Source organism: Pyrgilauda ruficollis, unplaced genomic scaffold, assembly GCF_017590135.1.
Source record: "Pyrgilauda ruficollis isolate IOZ18807 unplaced genomic scaffold, ASM1759013v1 scaffold182, whole genome shotgun sequence".
Lineage (NCBI taxonomy): Eukaryota > Metazoa > Chordata > Aves > Passeriformes > Passeridae > Pyrgilauda > Pyrgilauda ruficollis.
In genome coordinates this window covers 204,982-219,130 of record NW_024517207.1, presented here as the reverse complement: position 1 = coordinate 219,130, position 14,149 = coordinate 204,982, and the positions used below count along the sequence as shown (strand labels likewise).

At 47.3% G+C, this 14,149-nt stretch overlaps 2 protein-coding genes across 9 annotated transcripts in view; one reads left to right on the top strand and one right to left on the bottom strand.

Moving 5' to 3' along the window:
- Positions 1 to 802: 802 nt before the first annotated feature.
- Positions 803 to 5,799, bottom strand: AKIP1 (A-kinase interacting protein 1). 2 transcript variants are annotated; one of them, XM_041464650.1, is made up of 5 exons: positions 5,568 to 5,799; positions 5,329 to 5,406; positions 2,318 to 2,428; positions 1,951 to 2,001; positions 803 to 1,235 (listed from the first exon to the last, which is right to left on the bottom strand). In XM_041464650.1, exons 1-5 carry the CDS (start codon positions 5,703 to 5,705, stop codon positions 1,092 to 1,094), a joined length of 522 nt encoding a protein of 173 aa, XP_041320584.1. In that variant the 5' UTR covers positions 5,706 to 5,799; the 3' UTR covers positions 803 to 1,091. The 2 variants fall into 2 exon arrangements, with proteins under 2 accessions (XP_041320584.1, XP_041320585.1); XM_041464651.1 differs by having other exon boundaries at positions 5,656 to 5,753.
- Positions 5,800 to 8,282: 2,483 nt separating this feature from the next.
- Positions 8,283 to 14,149, top strand: part of DENND2B (DENN domain containing 2B) — a 153,364-nt gene continuing 147,497 nt past the window's right edge. For 6 of the 7 annotated variants that reach the window (XR_005954877.1, XR_005954876.1, XR_005954875.1 and 3 more), the window contains exon 1: positions 8,283 to 8,758. The gene's annotated coding sequence lies outside the window, so the exon portion shown is untranslated. Of the gene's footprint in view, positions 8,759 to 9,408; positions 9,509 to 14,149 lie in introns of those variants that run through there. The other variant, XM_041464640.1, reaches the window with a different exon arrangement.

Below are 14,149 nucleotides of genomic sequence, written 5' to 3'. Positions count from 1 at the left end.
CAATAAACCTCCCATTTGTCTACAGTTCTCTGGAGTGAGCCACAGAAATTCATCAAAGCAGTTTCTGTTTGTAGAAAGCCAGGAGGAATGGAGAAACAATACAAGCTGACAGCTGAAAGATTTTTTTTTGGGAATAAAGCACAAGCAGAAGTAGCCAGAGGCTAAAGGACCTGCTACTGTAGATACAAACAACAAAATGATTAGCATTCAAGCCACTGATTTTTATATTATGATGAAAATGAATGGAAACCTTAATACTATCAGCTACAAAAAGATGACAGATCGTATCACTAGTTCTAAACATGGAATCTGGTCCTTTGGCAAAGTTAAGCATCCAGGGAGTTTTGTTGGTGGGATTGCTCATGTTTAAAGCATATGAACTTGGCCATAAGCTGCAGTGTGCAGTTGCTTAGCAGTAAATTGGAGAATTTAGGGTACCCCACAGCCCTTAGAAAAGGGGTTTAGCATGGTCTGCAAAGAGACAGAACCTGAATCAATAGCTCATGTGCCTAGACTGAACACCTGACACATCTTTCAGCACATTTCTGAGTTGGGGCTCTAGGTAGTGAATTTCATGAAATTTCATGTCTTTACCAAACTAGCAAAAGTACAGATAGGAGAGTGGCTTGTGAGCCAGCTGCTCTAAAATCAGTGCCAGCCTACAGAAGCTAATGTGCACCCATATTCATACCACATGGATCATGCTCTCTCTGGTCAACACTGTGACACTGAGAACATTGGGGTTCTCTCTGAGGATAATACAAAAGACGCTGTCATCACAAAGGCTTGATCATATATTTTATTTCACTGATTGTATCTTTAATTGTTTAGAGCAGAAGAATCTGGAATTACAGTCACATAATTGGATTTAAAAGGCACACACTGTACAAATATTTATAAAAATCAGTGTACAAAGTGGGCTGCATATAATTGCATTAACTAGAAAACAAATGTACAGGCCATAAAAATGGAGTCCCAAAGAGGAAGGTGCTATTAAAGTGCTAACAAGAAAAATACACTTATAGCTCATTACACGCATTAAAAAAAAAGCCTCATGTTTTATTCCTGCTATTGCCAGGAAACAACAAATATCACAGAACAAAAGTTAAATCAACACTTTGTCCTGCATTGACATCTACTACATGGGTTTGTTCCACCATGTCTTCTGAGATTGCTGTGACAGAATAGATGCCAGGAGAAACTTCAATGTAGAAATCTTTGGAAGGTCTTCTGGGCTTTAAGGAAAAAAAAACAAAAAGAAAAAAAAAAAAACTATGTTATTGGTTAGTTATCTTAGATTTCCCAAAATAATTGTGTTTGGGTAAAAAAATTACATTTCAGCTGCTATATAAATATATGAAGATTTTTCTAAATATATAGAAGGCAGTGCAAACAAAACTGTAAAATGTTTCTATTAGTACAAAAATTAACAAGTGCCATACTCAAAGTATTCCAGCTAATGTTTCATTTGGTGCAAGTAACCACTGTGCTGTAATTTACGTCTTAAAAAACTGAAATTTACCAACCTAGACAGTTCTGAACATAAACCTGGGAATTCCCATTCCCTATTCCAAAGGTGCTCTCACTAATTAATACTGTGGTACAGATTCAGTGTTTCTCATCTTTTATGGCTTAGAAGTTCCTGAAATTGATTAGCTGAGGTGTTAAGCTTTGAAAGATATAACCAGTTTTCTTCTCCTTGAGGAACAGGAGTCTTCAGAGAGCCTGTGGGAGGGCCAAGTGCGAGAAACTGGTTTCTAACTAATTGTGCAAGTCTCTGTATGGCCATTTGCCTATACATGTATTCTGATTGTGAATGCACCACTGGTTAATCTTCTGTGCCATCAAGGTCTCCAGATCTGTCACAATTTGTAACCAGCTTGATTCAAAATGATAAAAGAAATGCTAGCAAATACCTCCACTTAAAGCTAAAGTATTCTATACACTTACCCTTTGCTGGCAAGTTTGAGCTTGGCTGGGTTCTACAGAACCTTCAGTCCTCTGGAAAAAAAAAAGAAAGAATTATTTTCTAATGATCCAGCATGCAATGCAAATCCAGGCCAAGAGAGGGGAAGCTTTAGGTGCATGAAGTTTTCCTCTCCACAAAAGGATGGATAGGATACTGACTGGTGCCACAAGAAGTGACTCTGCCTTTCCCCAGCCCAACACAGGCTTGGATCAGTCCAGGTGTTTTTATGTCATGAGGTCAACCTACATCCTAGCATGAGTGTGAGTGTCACAGACATCAGGTGGATAACAAATGCCCCACAGCAAGGGAAGGAATAACTTTTCATCAAAACCAGAAGTACCTACTTACCTCTTCTTCTGTGGGATCCACCCTTCTTTCTACTGACTTGCCATGGTATTTGCAGAAGTGTTTGATTTCATTCTCCTTGCACTTGTTGGCTGCCATAGACCCATAGCACTTCTGGACAGAAACAGAAAACATCATGTGAGGGTATCAAACCATACTTGCAGCCACTGCAAATTAACAATTGAAAGTAGGACTACACAAATACTGATGCTGTGTACTAATTGGCTGGTTTGTTCTCTCTGAGGGTGAAAATAATGCCTGTACCTCCAAAGGCCATCTGCTTTCTGCTACAGGACTCTCTCAGACAGGCCTGATTTTAGATGCCTGTTTCCTAACACAATATGCAAGGCAGGGACTCTGACACCTCAGAACTGAATTAATGAAAATGTCAGAAGGAATACTCTGGAATTGCCTGCCTGATCAGGCTGGTCAAGAAAAGCCCTGGTGGAAGAAGGCATAATTTATGGTTCCTTAAGAGGACATAGCCAGGTGAGCAAGCCAGGTGCTCTGCAACCCAGTCAGTGAAGATGGGTTCTGCAGGGCATGTGCAGCAGCAGTGCTCTAAAAGCAGGATATGTTAATACTGAAAAATGAGTCAGTGAAGAAGCTGAAGTGTCTTCAAGGCTGGTACCATTTTCACAGCAGTTTTGGGAAGTGTGTTCAAGCACACAGCAGCCTTCTTCTGCTTGCACTGCAGATGTACTGGCATCTTCCCCACTGCAAATTAAGCTCTTGAGTACGGTTCTGCTGCCATCTGTTGTCAGCACAGAACTTTTTGATAAGGTAACCAAAAAGATCCAAAATATCTTATTTCACTGGTGTTTTTCTTGTCTCTGTCAAGACTAAATGTGACAAAATTAAGGCACACAGCAATTCTTATTTCCACATCTACTGCTGTGCTTTATTCCTTGAGCTTACACACAAATCAACAGATCTGGTTGCTTATATTGCAGTTTTTGTGAAGCTACAAAATATATCAAATGCTCTGACCTGGTGCATAATGCTTCACAGAGCATCTCTTTTACCTGATGGCACAGAGCAAAAACGTGAAATCCAACTTTTGGTGAGAAATGAGTAAATTTTGATCCCTTAGTGAATTTTGATCCCGTAAACTACAAGTTTAATTGTTTGCATTCAAGTCCCTAAATGGTTGTGTTCAGCTGTGGATTTTTATTTGCACTTTGTAAAATTTACCCATGGGTCTGACATTTCCCCCCTTTTATGACTCTTCTTCTCTACAGAAATGACTGAAGCAGTACTGTCTTGGCTGATGCATAAATGTGGAAGTCATGCATTGCTTGTTCCAACTTTAATACTCTTAACGGGACACAAGATAGACCCAAAAAATAATTTAGGTTGGAAGACACCCTTAGGATCATAGAGTCCAACTGTAAACCTAGCACTGCCAAGTCACTGGTAAGGATGAGGATTACTACACTTTGTTTTGTCTTGTGTAAAACTCTACTCTGCCCCAGTTGTTCTAGGATTAACTGCTTACTGTGTATGTAGTGCTTTGAAATTATAAAGGAGCTGCTTAAGAGCTAATCACTTGGTGTGCCGGAGTACTGTTTTCTCTAATTTAATTGCAGATTTGGGCTCTGTATTAGCCCTGCAGGCAGTGAGCTCCCTGCTGAGTTAGGATAACAGATCCCTAAGGGCACAAACTGAATGGAATTCCCAGAGTTCAGTGCAGTAGCTGGGCTGCAGGGCTGTGCTCACAGGGATGGGCTGGCAGAGGTTGGCTCCAGTGTGCCCACCCAGCAGAGCAATGGCACCTGCCAGCCAGAGCCAGCACGAGAACAGTGGAGCTGAGCACCTGCACACAAACCTCTCAATTCCTGCTCAGCACACACAGAGAGCTGAGCCCATGCTCCTTACCCAGCAGCAGCATCCCAAATCCAGTTTGGCCTGGTTTTGTCTGGGATAGAGCAAGTTTTCCTCCTAGTAGCTGGAAGAGTGCTGAGTTTTGGAGTTAGTAGAGTACAGTGTCGATAACAAACTGGTGTTTTGGTTATTGTTGAGTAGTGCTACCCTAAGCCAAGGACTGTTCTCATGCTCTGCCAGTGGGGAGCTGCACAAAAAGCTGGGAGGGAGCAGGATTGTGACAGCTGACCCAAGCTAGCCAAAAGGAAATTCCATACCATGGAATGTCATGTGTATAAACACGGAGAGTTGCCTGGGCACTGGTCAGCGAATGGTGATCAACTGTACTATGAATGACTTGTTCTTCTCGGGTTTTATTTCTCTCTCCCCTTTTCATTACAATTATTATTGTTATTATCATTGATATTATAATATTTTACTTTGTTTCAATTAATAAACTGTTCTTATCTCAACCCACGAGTTTTATTTTCTCCGGATTCTCCTCCCCATCCTGCCAGGGGAGGAGGACCGGGAGGGAGTGAGCTGTATGGCACTTAGTTGCTGGTGGGATTAAATCACAACAGCAACACTAAATTCAAAACAAACACAGGACACAAAGCATCTCTGCACTTGAGATTCAAACTCTCCCTTATTTCCGGCACCCAGAACAGGATATCAGCCAGCAGGAGTGGCTCACGTTCCCCCAATAACAAAAAAGGTTCCTATGTCATAAGGCCATTTCCCAGCAGAGATACTTTGGAGCACTGGAAACATTCCATACCTTGTGACACAATGTATTTTATGATGCCACCTGACACATTTCTGTCTCTCTAACCATACTGCTTTTCCACCAAGAAATGGAGAAACCTTCTGCTAAAATCTGTACCGGCAGTGTCTATAGAAAATGCAGGTAGTGGTGTTTATCAGCCGGTGGAACCAGCTCAGCCGGCCAGGACAGCACCGGTGACATGTACCCTGCCACATGATGCTCAATGCCCCAAATTTCATCCCGGCCGGCACCACAGGCTCACTGGCTGAACCCTTGCCATACAAGGAGCACTGAAGGCTCATTTTTGCAGTAAAAGTAGCGAGGCCTCTGGCAGGCACATCATGAGCGTTCCCCTTTAGACGGGCCCGGGGCGATCCCTCACCTCGCACTCCTTTGAGACTTCTCTCATCAAATTCAAAATCGAAGCGAACGCTGCATTGAGGCGTTCCCGGTCTCGGTCCTGCAACGAGAGACATTCCTGGTCACTCAGCGTGCCGCCCGGCGCTCAGAGCCACGGGCTGGCGGGCACGGAGCCGCGGAGCCCGGGGGCCATCCCGGGGGCACCGGCCGGGGTGGCTAGCTCAGTGCGGCGGCGTGTCCGGGCGGGCCCGCGGCCCTTACGGAGATGTATCTCCGTGCATCTCCGTGCATCTCCCGGTCTCTGTCCGTATCTGTGCGCGTGTCCCGCGGGTGCGCGCACGGCACTGACCGGCGCCGGGAACGCGCCCGCCGAGCGCCGCCGCGCCCGCTGCAGCACATCGCGCGCCATGCCCGCCGAGCGCCCCGCGCGCGCCACCTCCATCCCGCACCGCGCCGCCGCCGCACTGCGCACTGCGCACGCGCCGCCGCCCCGCCCCGCCGGGGGGCGCCACCGCCCCGGCCCCGCCCTCAGCCCGGCCCGGGGGGCACCGGGGCGGCTCCCGCCGGGATCCAGCCCCGCCGAGGGCTCGGGGGCTTTGTTTGAGCCTTACGCCCGCGCCCTGCCCTGCGGTAACGCAGGAGAGGCGCGTCCGGACAGGCTTTCCCCGAAAGGGTCAGTGAGGTGCCCCCGGATGCTGCTCCCCCGGTGTCGCCGCTGTGCGACAGCGGGGAAGAGCCCGTGAAAGGCGGAGGTGCGAGCCCCGCCGTGCCCCGTGGGCTCAAGGGGGAAGCGGTGCTCCCGCCGCCTTCTGGTTAAAGTTTGGCGGCTCGAGCTCACGGTGCCAGTAGGGGGCGATGGCCGGCCGCGTGGCGCGGTGTGGGTCCCGGAGCCGCTCGGGCCCCTCGAGCAGCGCTCGCCGAACGAGCCGGTTCCGTCCGCGGGAGCGGGGTCTGTCCCAGGAGGGCAGCGCCAGGCCGCCGTCACCGCTAGGAGTTACCGGAGTGGCTTGGGAAGTGGCGGTGGCTACGTGGGAGCAGAGCCGCTTTGAGCCTTCGCTAACCCCGTGTGCACCGAGGTGAAAGTAGTAAGGAAAAATAAGCATAAAAACTTTCTTTACGTCCCATATGGCCAAGGTTAACATGGACACCCTGATCCTTCAAGTCCTTCATTCTTGTTGAGAGCTTTGCTAGCTGTAATCTTTTTGACAAGCATGAAAAATAATCCTCTCCTAGTTTACATTTTATTGTCATCTCCCAGTTGCTTAAGCAGAGCAGCAGCCAGCCCTCGAAATAAACAAGCCCTTCACAGGCTGCTTGTTCATTAAGACATTGAAAGCCCCCATTCAGTGTTCAAATCCAGCTTAACTTTTAAGTTTGGTCTCCTGCACTCAAAAGAAAATTTAGGCAAGTTGCTGGAGTGCTTGAGGTCTGGGAAACTGAATGCAACATAAAGTGGGAGAGAAAAATAATATTTGATAAAAGCAATGTTAGTGTGTTTGATGTGGTGGAGAAGCAGCCAGAACAGACCGCTTCCTGCTTAATTGGAAGTTGAACATCTTTGCATCATGCCTTGTTAGCAATGGTCTCCTGCAGAGGTGAGTGGGTTTGCTATGTTGCTGCTCTTGTGAAATAGACTTGGAAAGGCCTTCCTATGTCGTTTTCATAACACACAGAGAAAATTGCTTTCATTTTTTATTCCTGCCAGGTACTTGTCGCAGTAGCTTGTTGTTCAGGAGGAAAATTACTCCTGTTGTGTTGAAATTTAAACTCCCACCATTTTTTGATGTTTGGTGACACAGTACTCCTTTTGCAGCTGAGTAAATACATCTGTCCCAAGAAGGCTGACAGCTGAAATAGCTTTTGCTTTGAAACACACATTCACATCAGAATCCAGATGAGAGTTACCCTTATTTCCTGTACATTCATTCTTTTGAAATATAATGGAGGTTTGTGAAATGCTGGGCATTTCCACCAGATTCCTTGTTGTGTGGGTTGATGGATCAGAATATCTGAAGACAATGTATTTCATTTTGCTGGTGAGGTGGCAAAAGCCAGGAATAGTTTCTCCTGAGAACAATGAATTTCATTTTACTGGTGAGGTGGCAAAAGTCAGGAATAGTTTATCCTGACCACTTGCTTCTGGGCTCAGGGAAGTATCCTTGAGTAAGAAAACTCATAAGCATTTACCTGATGCTATTTTCTTCCATTTCAAAGGAAAGAAAGTCAGCAAGTGCTTAAAAGTTCCAAAAACGTGTAGTGCTGGAATTTGTGTTTAAAATTGCAGAATACATGCTGCTCTTTATTTTTCTTCTGTATCTAGAATCATTTGGTTAATCTATTGTGAAGTGACTTGTTTTATTAATGCCTACATAACACTTTAGGATCTAGGAGCAATTTTGCAGTACTCATGGTCCTGCCAAGAGCTAGCATCCCGCCTCTTCTGTATTATTTCATATCAAACCTTTTGGGTGGGTTTCTCATCTGCCAAACCATCAGAAGCCAGTGTGTCAGGGAGGTGGCCCGCACAATGCTGTTGGCGGCCAGCGCACACAATGTGCCATGCAGGGGCTTTCTTCCCCCGGGTACGCGCGATGCCCTGGGGGTCCTGGCTGGGCCATGCCAGCGAGCGGGACACCTCGGGCTGCGCTGCCCAGGGAGCTGGGCATTCCACATTGCTGCCAGGAGCTGCTCCGGGGGGCTGCATCGGAACCGAGGTACCCGGCACGAAGTTCAGAGGCACGCCGCTGCCTCCCTCGGCCTCCGCAGGTGCTGTTAGTGCTCCGAAAGGCGCGGCAGCTCCCTGGTCCGCAGCTCCCTGCTGGGAGCCGTCTGCCCCGCGCCTGGCGCAGGAAGCGCGCCTCCCGCACTCCTCCTTCCTTCCGCTCTGCCCCGCAAGCGGCTCTACCCCGAGAGGAGCCCAGCGCTCGGAGTGTTTTAAATAAAAACCGAGCGGTATCGCCCCTCCGGGCTAGAGCGAGGAGGAAGGCTGTCACTCAGGGAGATCGGTCCTCTCCTCCTCCTGTGCCCATCGCATCTCCCCGGCCCTGCCTGACTGCTCCCCTCCCTCCCGCCTGTCCGGGACCCGGGCTTGGGGCTGGGGGAGGCGGTGCCCACCCCTCCGCGGTGCCGGGGCAGGGGCGAGAGCTGCCGGCGAGAGCGGTGCTCGGCAGCCCGGGGCTGCAGCCCGGGCCGGGCTGCGCGGCGCTGGGGGAGCAGGTTTCTTTGTTGGCTGCCGGGTGACTGGTTCCCATTAATCTCCCGCACTGGTCGTGGCCGTCTCCACTTCCTGCCTTTGCATACTTCTCTCTCCCTCGATCTCAGTCCCTTCCCACCCCCTTCCCTCCCCCCTTTCTTTCCCTCTTCCCAGCTTCTCCAAAAAAGCTACAATCGCCCGGGCTGCGGGACGGGGGCTGCAGGCGGCCGGCGGAGGGAGCGCATCCCTGCGCACCTCGGTAAGGGCCGGGGAGGCGCGCTGCCGGGCGGTGGTCGCCTCCGGGGACCCGGGCAGGGGAGGGCGACTGGGGGGACAAACGATTGCTTGTGCTCCGGGTGGCCGTCCCTGCGCGCCGAGAGCTTCCCGCGAGCGGGGCGGGCCGGGGATGCGCGGCGGCGGCGGGCGGCGGGGGCTCGCCGGGAGCTGCGGCTCCCCGGACCGCGGAGCCCCCGCGGCAGCGGAGCCGCCGGAGGCCGTGCCGGTGCGGGCCGGCCCCGCCATCCTTGCGGGACCTTGCCCTGCCCTGCCCTGCCCCGGGGGAGCGCAGATGGGCGGGGGTCCTTGCGCACGGGCGGAGCGGGAACACTGGCGCTCCCGCACCGGTGCCACCGCCGTGCCTCGCGGGACGCTGCTTTTTGCGGGGGTGGCGAGGGCAGGGGCACCGCGGAGGGACAGGCCCGCGGAGGGACAGAGCCCGCGGGACCACTTCGGCCGGACGGGGTAACTCCAATCCGGCTGGGGAGCCAGCGCGCCGAGCGTGGGGCTCTGAGCTGGGGGAGACGGGGAGCTGCTGCGCTTCCCTTCCAATGCCCACTCGCATCGTCGGTCCGGCCGGCTGCGGTGTTTGTGTGCGTGCTGAAAAGTGCAGAGGAGCCACCTGGACTCCGGCGGAAGACTTTAGGATCCCAGGACAGATTTGGCTGAAGAGCTAAGGGAGTTCTGCCGCAGTTCACTTGGTGGGAAAATCAGATGTCCTGCTCTTGGCTTGGTACCAAACGTTTGCGTTACTAAGGTCACTGCAATCAAAGAGTAGCGGTTACATATTAGAGAGCCTTCTTGTGTTTACTCCAGCTTTATCACTCAAATGTACTTCGAATTTAGTAGTCAGGCTGAATGAAGCCGGGTGCATAGTATTACTGGATGGAGTATGTCAGTAGTAGCGTTTTCTACACCCTGTACTGACTTGGGGAATAGGTTTTCTTTCATTTTTATGCTGGCTAGTTGGACTTAACCTCAGGCATATATTAAATAATCCAATAGAATTGGTGTGATCAAAACCCATGGAAGATGAAGGATGAAACTATTGTAGTCTGGTTTTTGATGATAGGATGAATTGAAATAAGGTTGATTTGCCTTTAAGACTTAAGAATGTTTTGTTTATACATGATTAATTTATAGTTGGTGGATTAAAATTTCCATATAGTGGAAGGGTAAGTTAACAGGACAAAGGTAGGAGTATCATGCATTTAAGGTGAGGTTTGAGGAAATCATTTATGTTTTAGGAGCACCAAAATTTAATTTTCATTGTGGTGATCAGGTTATGCAGGTGACATAGTGGAAATCTGTTACCAACTTGACATGTAAGAGTAAGATTTATGGGTTTGACTATTCATTTCCCTCTTTCTTTAAGATTAGTTATTTAAAATAAAGCTGTAACACATTTATAGCAATGGTGATGTCTTTATTGAGTTACCCAGGAGTATAGTCAAGCACCTTTTAAAATTAGCTACAGTATGTGCACTGCTAATGGTGACGAGACTGACATGGAACTGATATCTTGTTTCTGGGGTGGAACCAGTTTCCTCAAGAGTATGGAGTGAGGAAAGGGGCTTTTGGGAAAGGTTGACAGGGATGGTGGTGCTGGGTTTCACTGGGGCATGGAAGCTGTCCTGCTCCTAGAAGGATGTAGCATGTGTTCTCCTCTTGTGTGCAGAAATAAGACAGCCCTGCCTGGCCTGGCTTTCTGCTGCTCCCTTCAGGGTGCTAAACTCCCCCAGCCAGCTTGTGTGGCATAGTCACTGCCCTTCCTGGCTCAGGGGGAGAAATGCCTTCTGTCCTGTCCTACCCCTGCAGCATGTTTGTGCTGTGGCTGCCAGGATGTGCTCCAAGAAGCTCAGGATCAAGCATTGCTCTTTCCCTTTAAGCAAGTGCCTTCATGTATGGTGTATCTTTTTAAGGAGTGTGTGACCCCTTATTATTGGTGACCCTGTAAACCATTGTGTAATCTGTTGACTGTAACATACCATGCCAATTTATTCTTGGTTGGGAAGTCTTGCCAAGGACTTGATGGAATACCATGATTTTGTCCACTTTATTGTTTTCATTGTGTTTCATAAACATCTAAGACCCTCTGGGAAGAATCACTGGGGCGGCTGGGCCTCCTTTTTTTTTAATTGCTGGTTAAATAAATGTTGCCAGTTTAAAAAAAATTAAAGTGGTATGCAGGATCTCAGAATGCCTGGAACTGCTAAACACTCATGTTTAGGAAGCAGGACTATTTTTAGTGTAGGGGCATTTAAAGAAATGATACAAGCCCCTTGTGAAGAGGTCACTGTGAAGTACACTGAAGAGCCTGCTTTTAACTGGAAAGTAAACCCAAGTTTCCCACAACTGAGTAAAGCAAAAGAACCAGATTCGTGCTTTTCCTGCTTAACTGAAGAGGGAAAGGATGGATTTTTTTGTTAGTATACTGTAGTGGAAGTAAGGATGCCCAAATTCTTATCATACAACAACAACAAAAATGCTGGTCTCAATGACACCCTCACCTCTCTGATTTCCTCCAGTGAGTATCTGCAATGGAGATGTAGGACTGAAAGGCATTTGGCACTTTTGAAGAGGGGCTGGGAACTGGCAGCTGAGAATATGGTGTATCCCTTGGGATCTGTGTTTGTGGGAGGTCAAAAGTCCCTTGCATGAATCCATGGTTGCCATTCTTATCTATACCTAAAAGAACAGGGGTAAAACTAGGGAAGAAACGATCATGTGTGTTGAGAACTCCAGGTGATCTGGGCTCCTAAATCACTTCTGAATATGGGACTGAGGTTGCCAAATAAATTACTGTGATTCCAGAGAAGTCTTTGCTCAGTTCATCTGCCTGAGAAATGGAAGTCCTTGCTTTGGATGGCTTAAGAGAATGTGGTTTAGGTCAAAGTTACCACTGTGTGCTACAAACATCATGTTGTCTATGAGATCTTGAGTAATCTAGCTATGTTTAATGTAACCCAGGCTCCTGCAGGGCAGAGGACCAACATCTGGACTGATCAGACTTTCAAAATGTATGAAATGATAACAGAGTTGATTTTTGGTCCAAACTTCATTGATATCTTGTTTAGAATAAGTTTAGTTTAGATTACAAATTTGGGTGTTTTTTTTTTTTTTTTTTTTTTTTTTTTTTTTTTTTTTTTTCTGTTGCTGAGTGCCATGCGTGTTAGTTTTGTCTGTGTGCTGTAAAGTGTGTGCAACTGTTGCTTTTCAGATTTTTTGGTCTGCAGTTGGGATTTAGTTGGCAGCGCAGACAGAGACAAGTTTGGGGAACTGAATCCAAATATTTACATTCTCAATTTGGCCTAGTTTTTGTGCTTGTAAACATTCTTAGTCAAATTGAACTTTGGTGAGGTTATAAGTGGCTTTGCCAAGCCTTGGAGAGTCACACCCTACAAGACCTGAAATTCCCACTTTTGGGAAGAGTTTTGGATGTTTTTTGGGTGTACATACATCATCTGAGAGTTAGTACTCATCACTTTTATCCCTTATTTGACTGCAAAATCTTTTCCTGTTTGTTTGTTTTTTTTTTTTCATGTAGAAATGCCTCATGCTGGTGAGCTGTGTCAAGTTAAATGTCATGGAGGAGAAGTCCTGCCTACTTATGGGGTCCTGTTCAGATTCCATAAATCCTGGTCTCTTGTGCTGCTCTAGAGCTCCACCCTGGTAGAGAGGGGCCATGGTGGAGATTCCCCTCTCCCTGTAGCTACCCTTTTCCTGGTCCTTGTTGTTTCATTGTGCAGAAGATTTTAAGACTTATTTGAGCAATGGGGATGCTTGCTTACGGAGTTTCAGATTTAAATCCTCTTTTCATTCTTGTAGGCTTTGAGCAGTTGTCAGATTTTGCTAGAAAGTTTTTTTTTTGAGGACGGAGCCTAAAAGATGTGTTCTCCATTAGCAGTTGAACTTTCTGAAGTCAGCACTACTGCAAACTGTAGGGATAGGGATCCACTACTACATTAACACTTCATGGCCAAGCCACCCTCTTGTGTGGGGATTGTGTGTTCCTGTTTGGGGCTGTTGCTGATAATCAGAGTTTGCAGCTAGGATAGTTTAGTTGCAGAGAACTGGAGACTGTTCTGGGATAGAGGTGACTGCAGTGAGTTATAGTCAGAGATCTTGCTCATCAGTTGAGGTCTGGAGCTTTGTGTTCTTAGCCAGCCGAGTCTGGCCTGCCTTAGCTTAATCCATGGTGAACATGTTTAGAGTAATGTAACTTAGAGTGTATTCTCAGATAGTTTAAGCTGTTCAGGGAAATGAACAGTCTAATTCCTACCGCCAGTGCTTTTGTTGCATTCTGCTGTGAGCTTCTGACCTTGGAGATGTGCTTGGTAGGTTGAGGAACACAGGACAGGAGTTCACTTTTAATGCCACCTTCAGCTCTTTGAAGATATGTTTGGTGGAGCTGTGTCTGTAGGCTGAAAAGCTGTCAGCTGCTGCAGTGCAGTTGAGAATTCAGTAAACTTGTGCAAGTGGAGAAGTCCTTAAGGACTCAGGGAAAGCACAGTGGGTTTCTGTCGGAAGTGCACCCTGTGTGTGTTCACACACACAGGAACGGGATGTTATTCCAGTGTGAGTATATCTGTCTCCTAATTGCTCTTTAAAATGAAGATGTAAGAATGCTTAATGTGTTAACATTTAGTGTTAGGACTGGTGCCAGCACAGGAAACCAGGTCTTTGAGTTGAAACTTTTAACATTATTCTCTAACTCCCACATTATTAAAAACAGTCACTGCATAAAGTTTTAAAGCCATAATTCATTTTATCATTTTGATGAGGTTGTCACACTGAATTACTGGTTTGCATTTTTTCCCCTTAGGAAAAAGATTAGTAGTCTTCATGGGACACCCAGTCACAATCACAGGGGACAGATGCTAACTGACTAGCACTGTGCAGAGCACTGTGCTCAGCCTGCTGTTCCAAGTACTAGGGCAGAGATCAAAAATTTTGGGAGGGCTGGCCTGGAAGATCTTGCAACCCTTCTTCAGCGAGGAGCAGATTTTTCAGACACTGACTCTGCTCATTGTTCTGGGAAGTCCTTCAAGTTAGGAGATGAATCTGTCTCTTGACATTTTTCCTTTCAACTTGAGGGAGTACAAATCGTTTTTGCAATATGGAGTGAAATTAATGCGGAGTTCTAATGATTTTGATCCTTTGTCCTGATGAAAACTATCACTCGAAGTCACGGGAAAGGGCCTAAAGTCAGGTTTCTTTCTGTGTGGGCACAAAGAGAAATGGGACATATTGACTGACACACTGTGTGTGAAAGTACTTCTCATTTAGGCTACAGGATTGTAATGATTGAAGTTTCCAGTTTGCCTCATATCTTAATCCTGGCTCTAGGCTCACAAAATCCTGTTATCCAGGG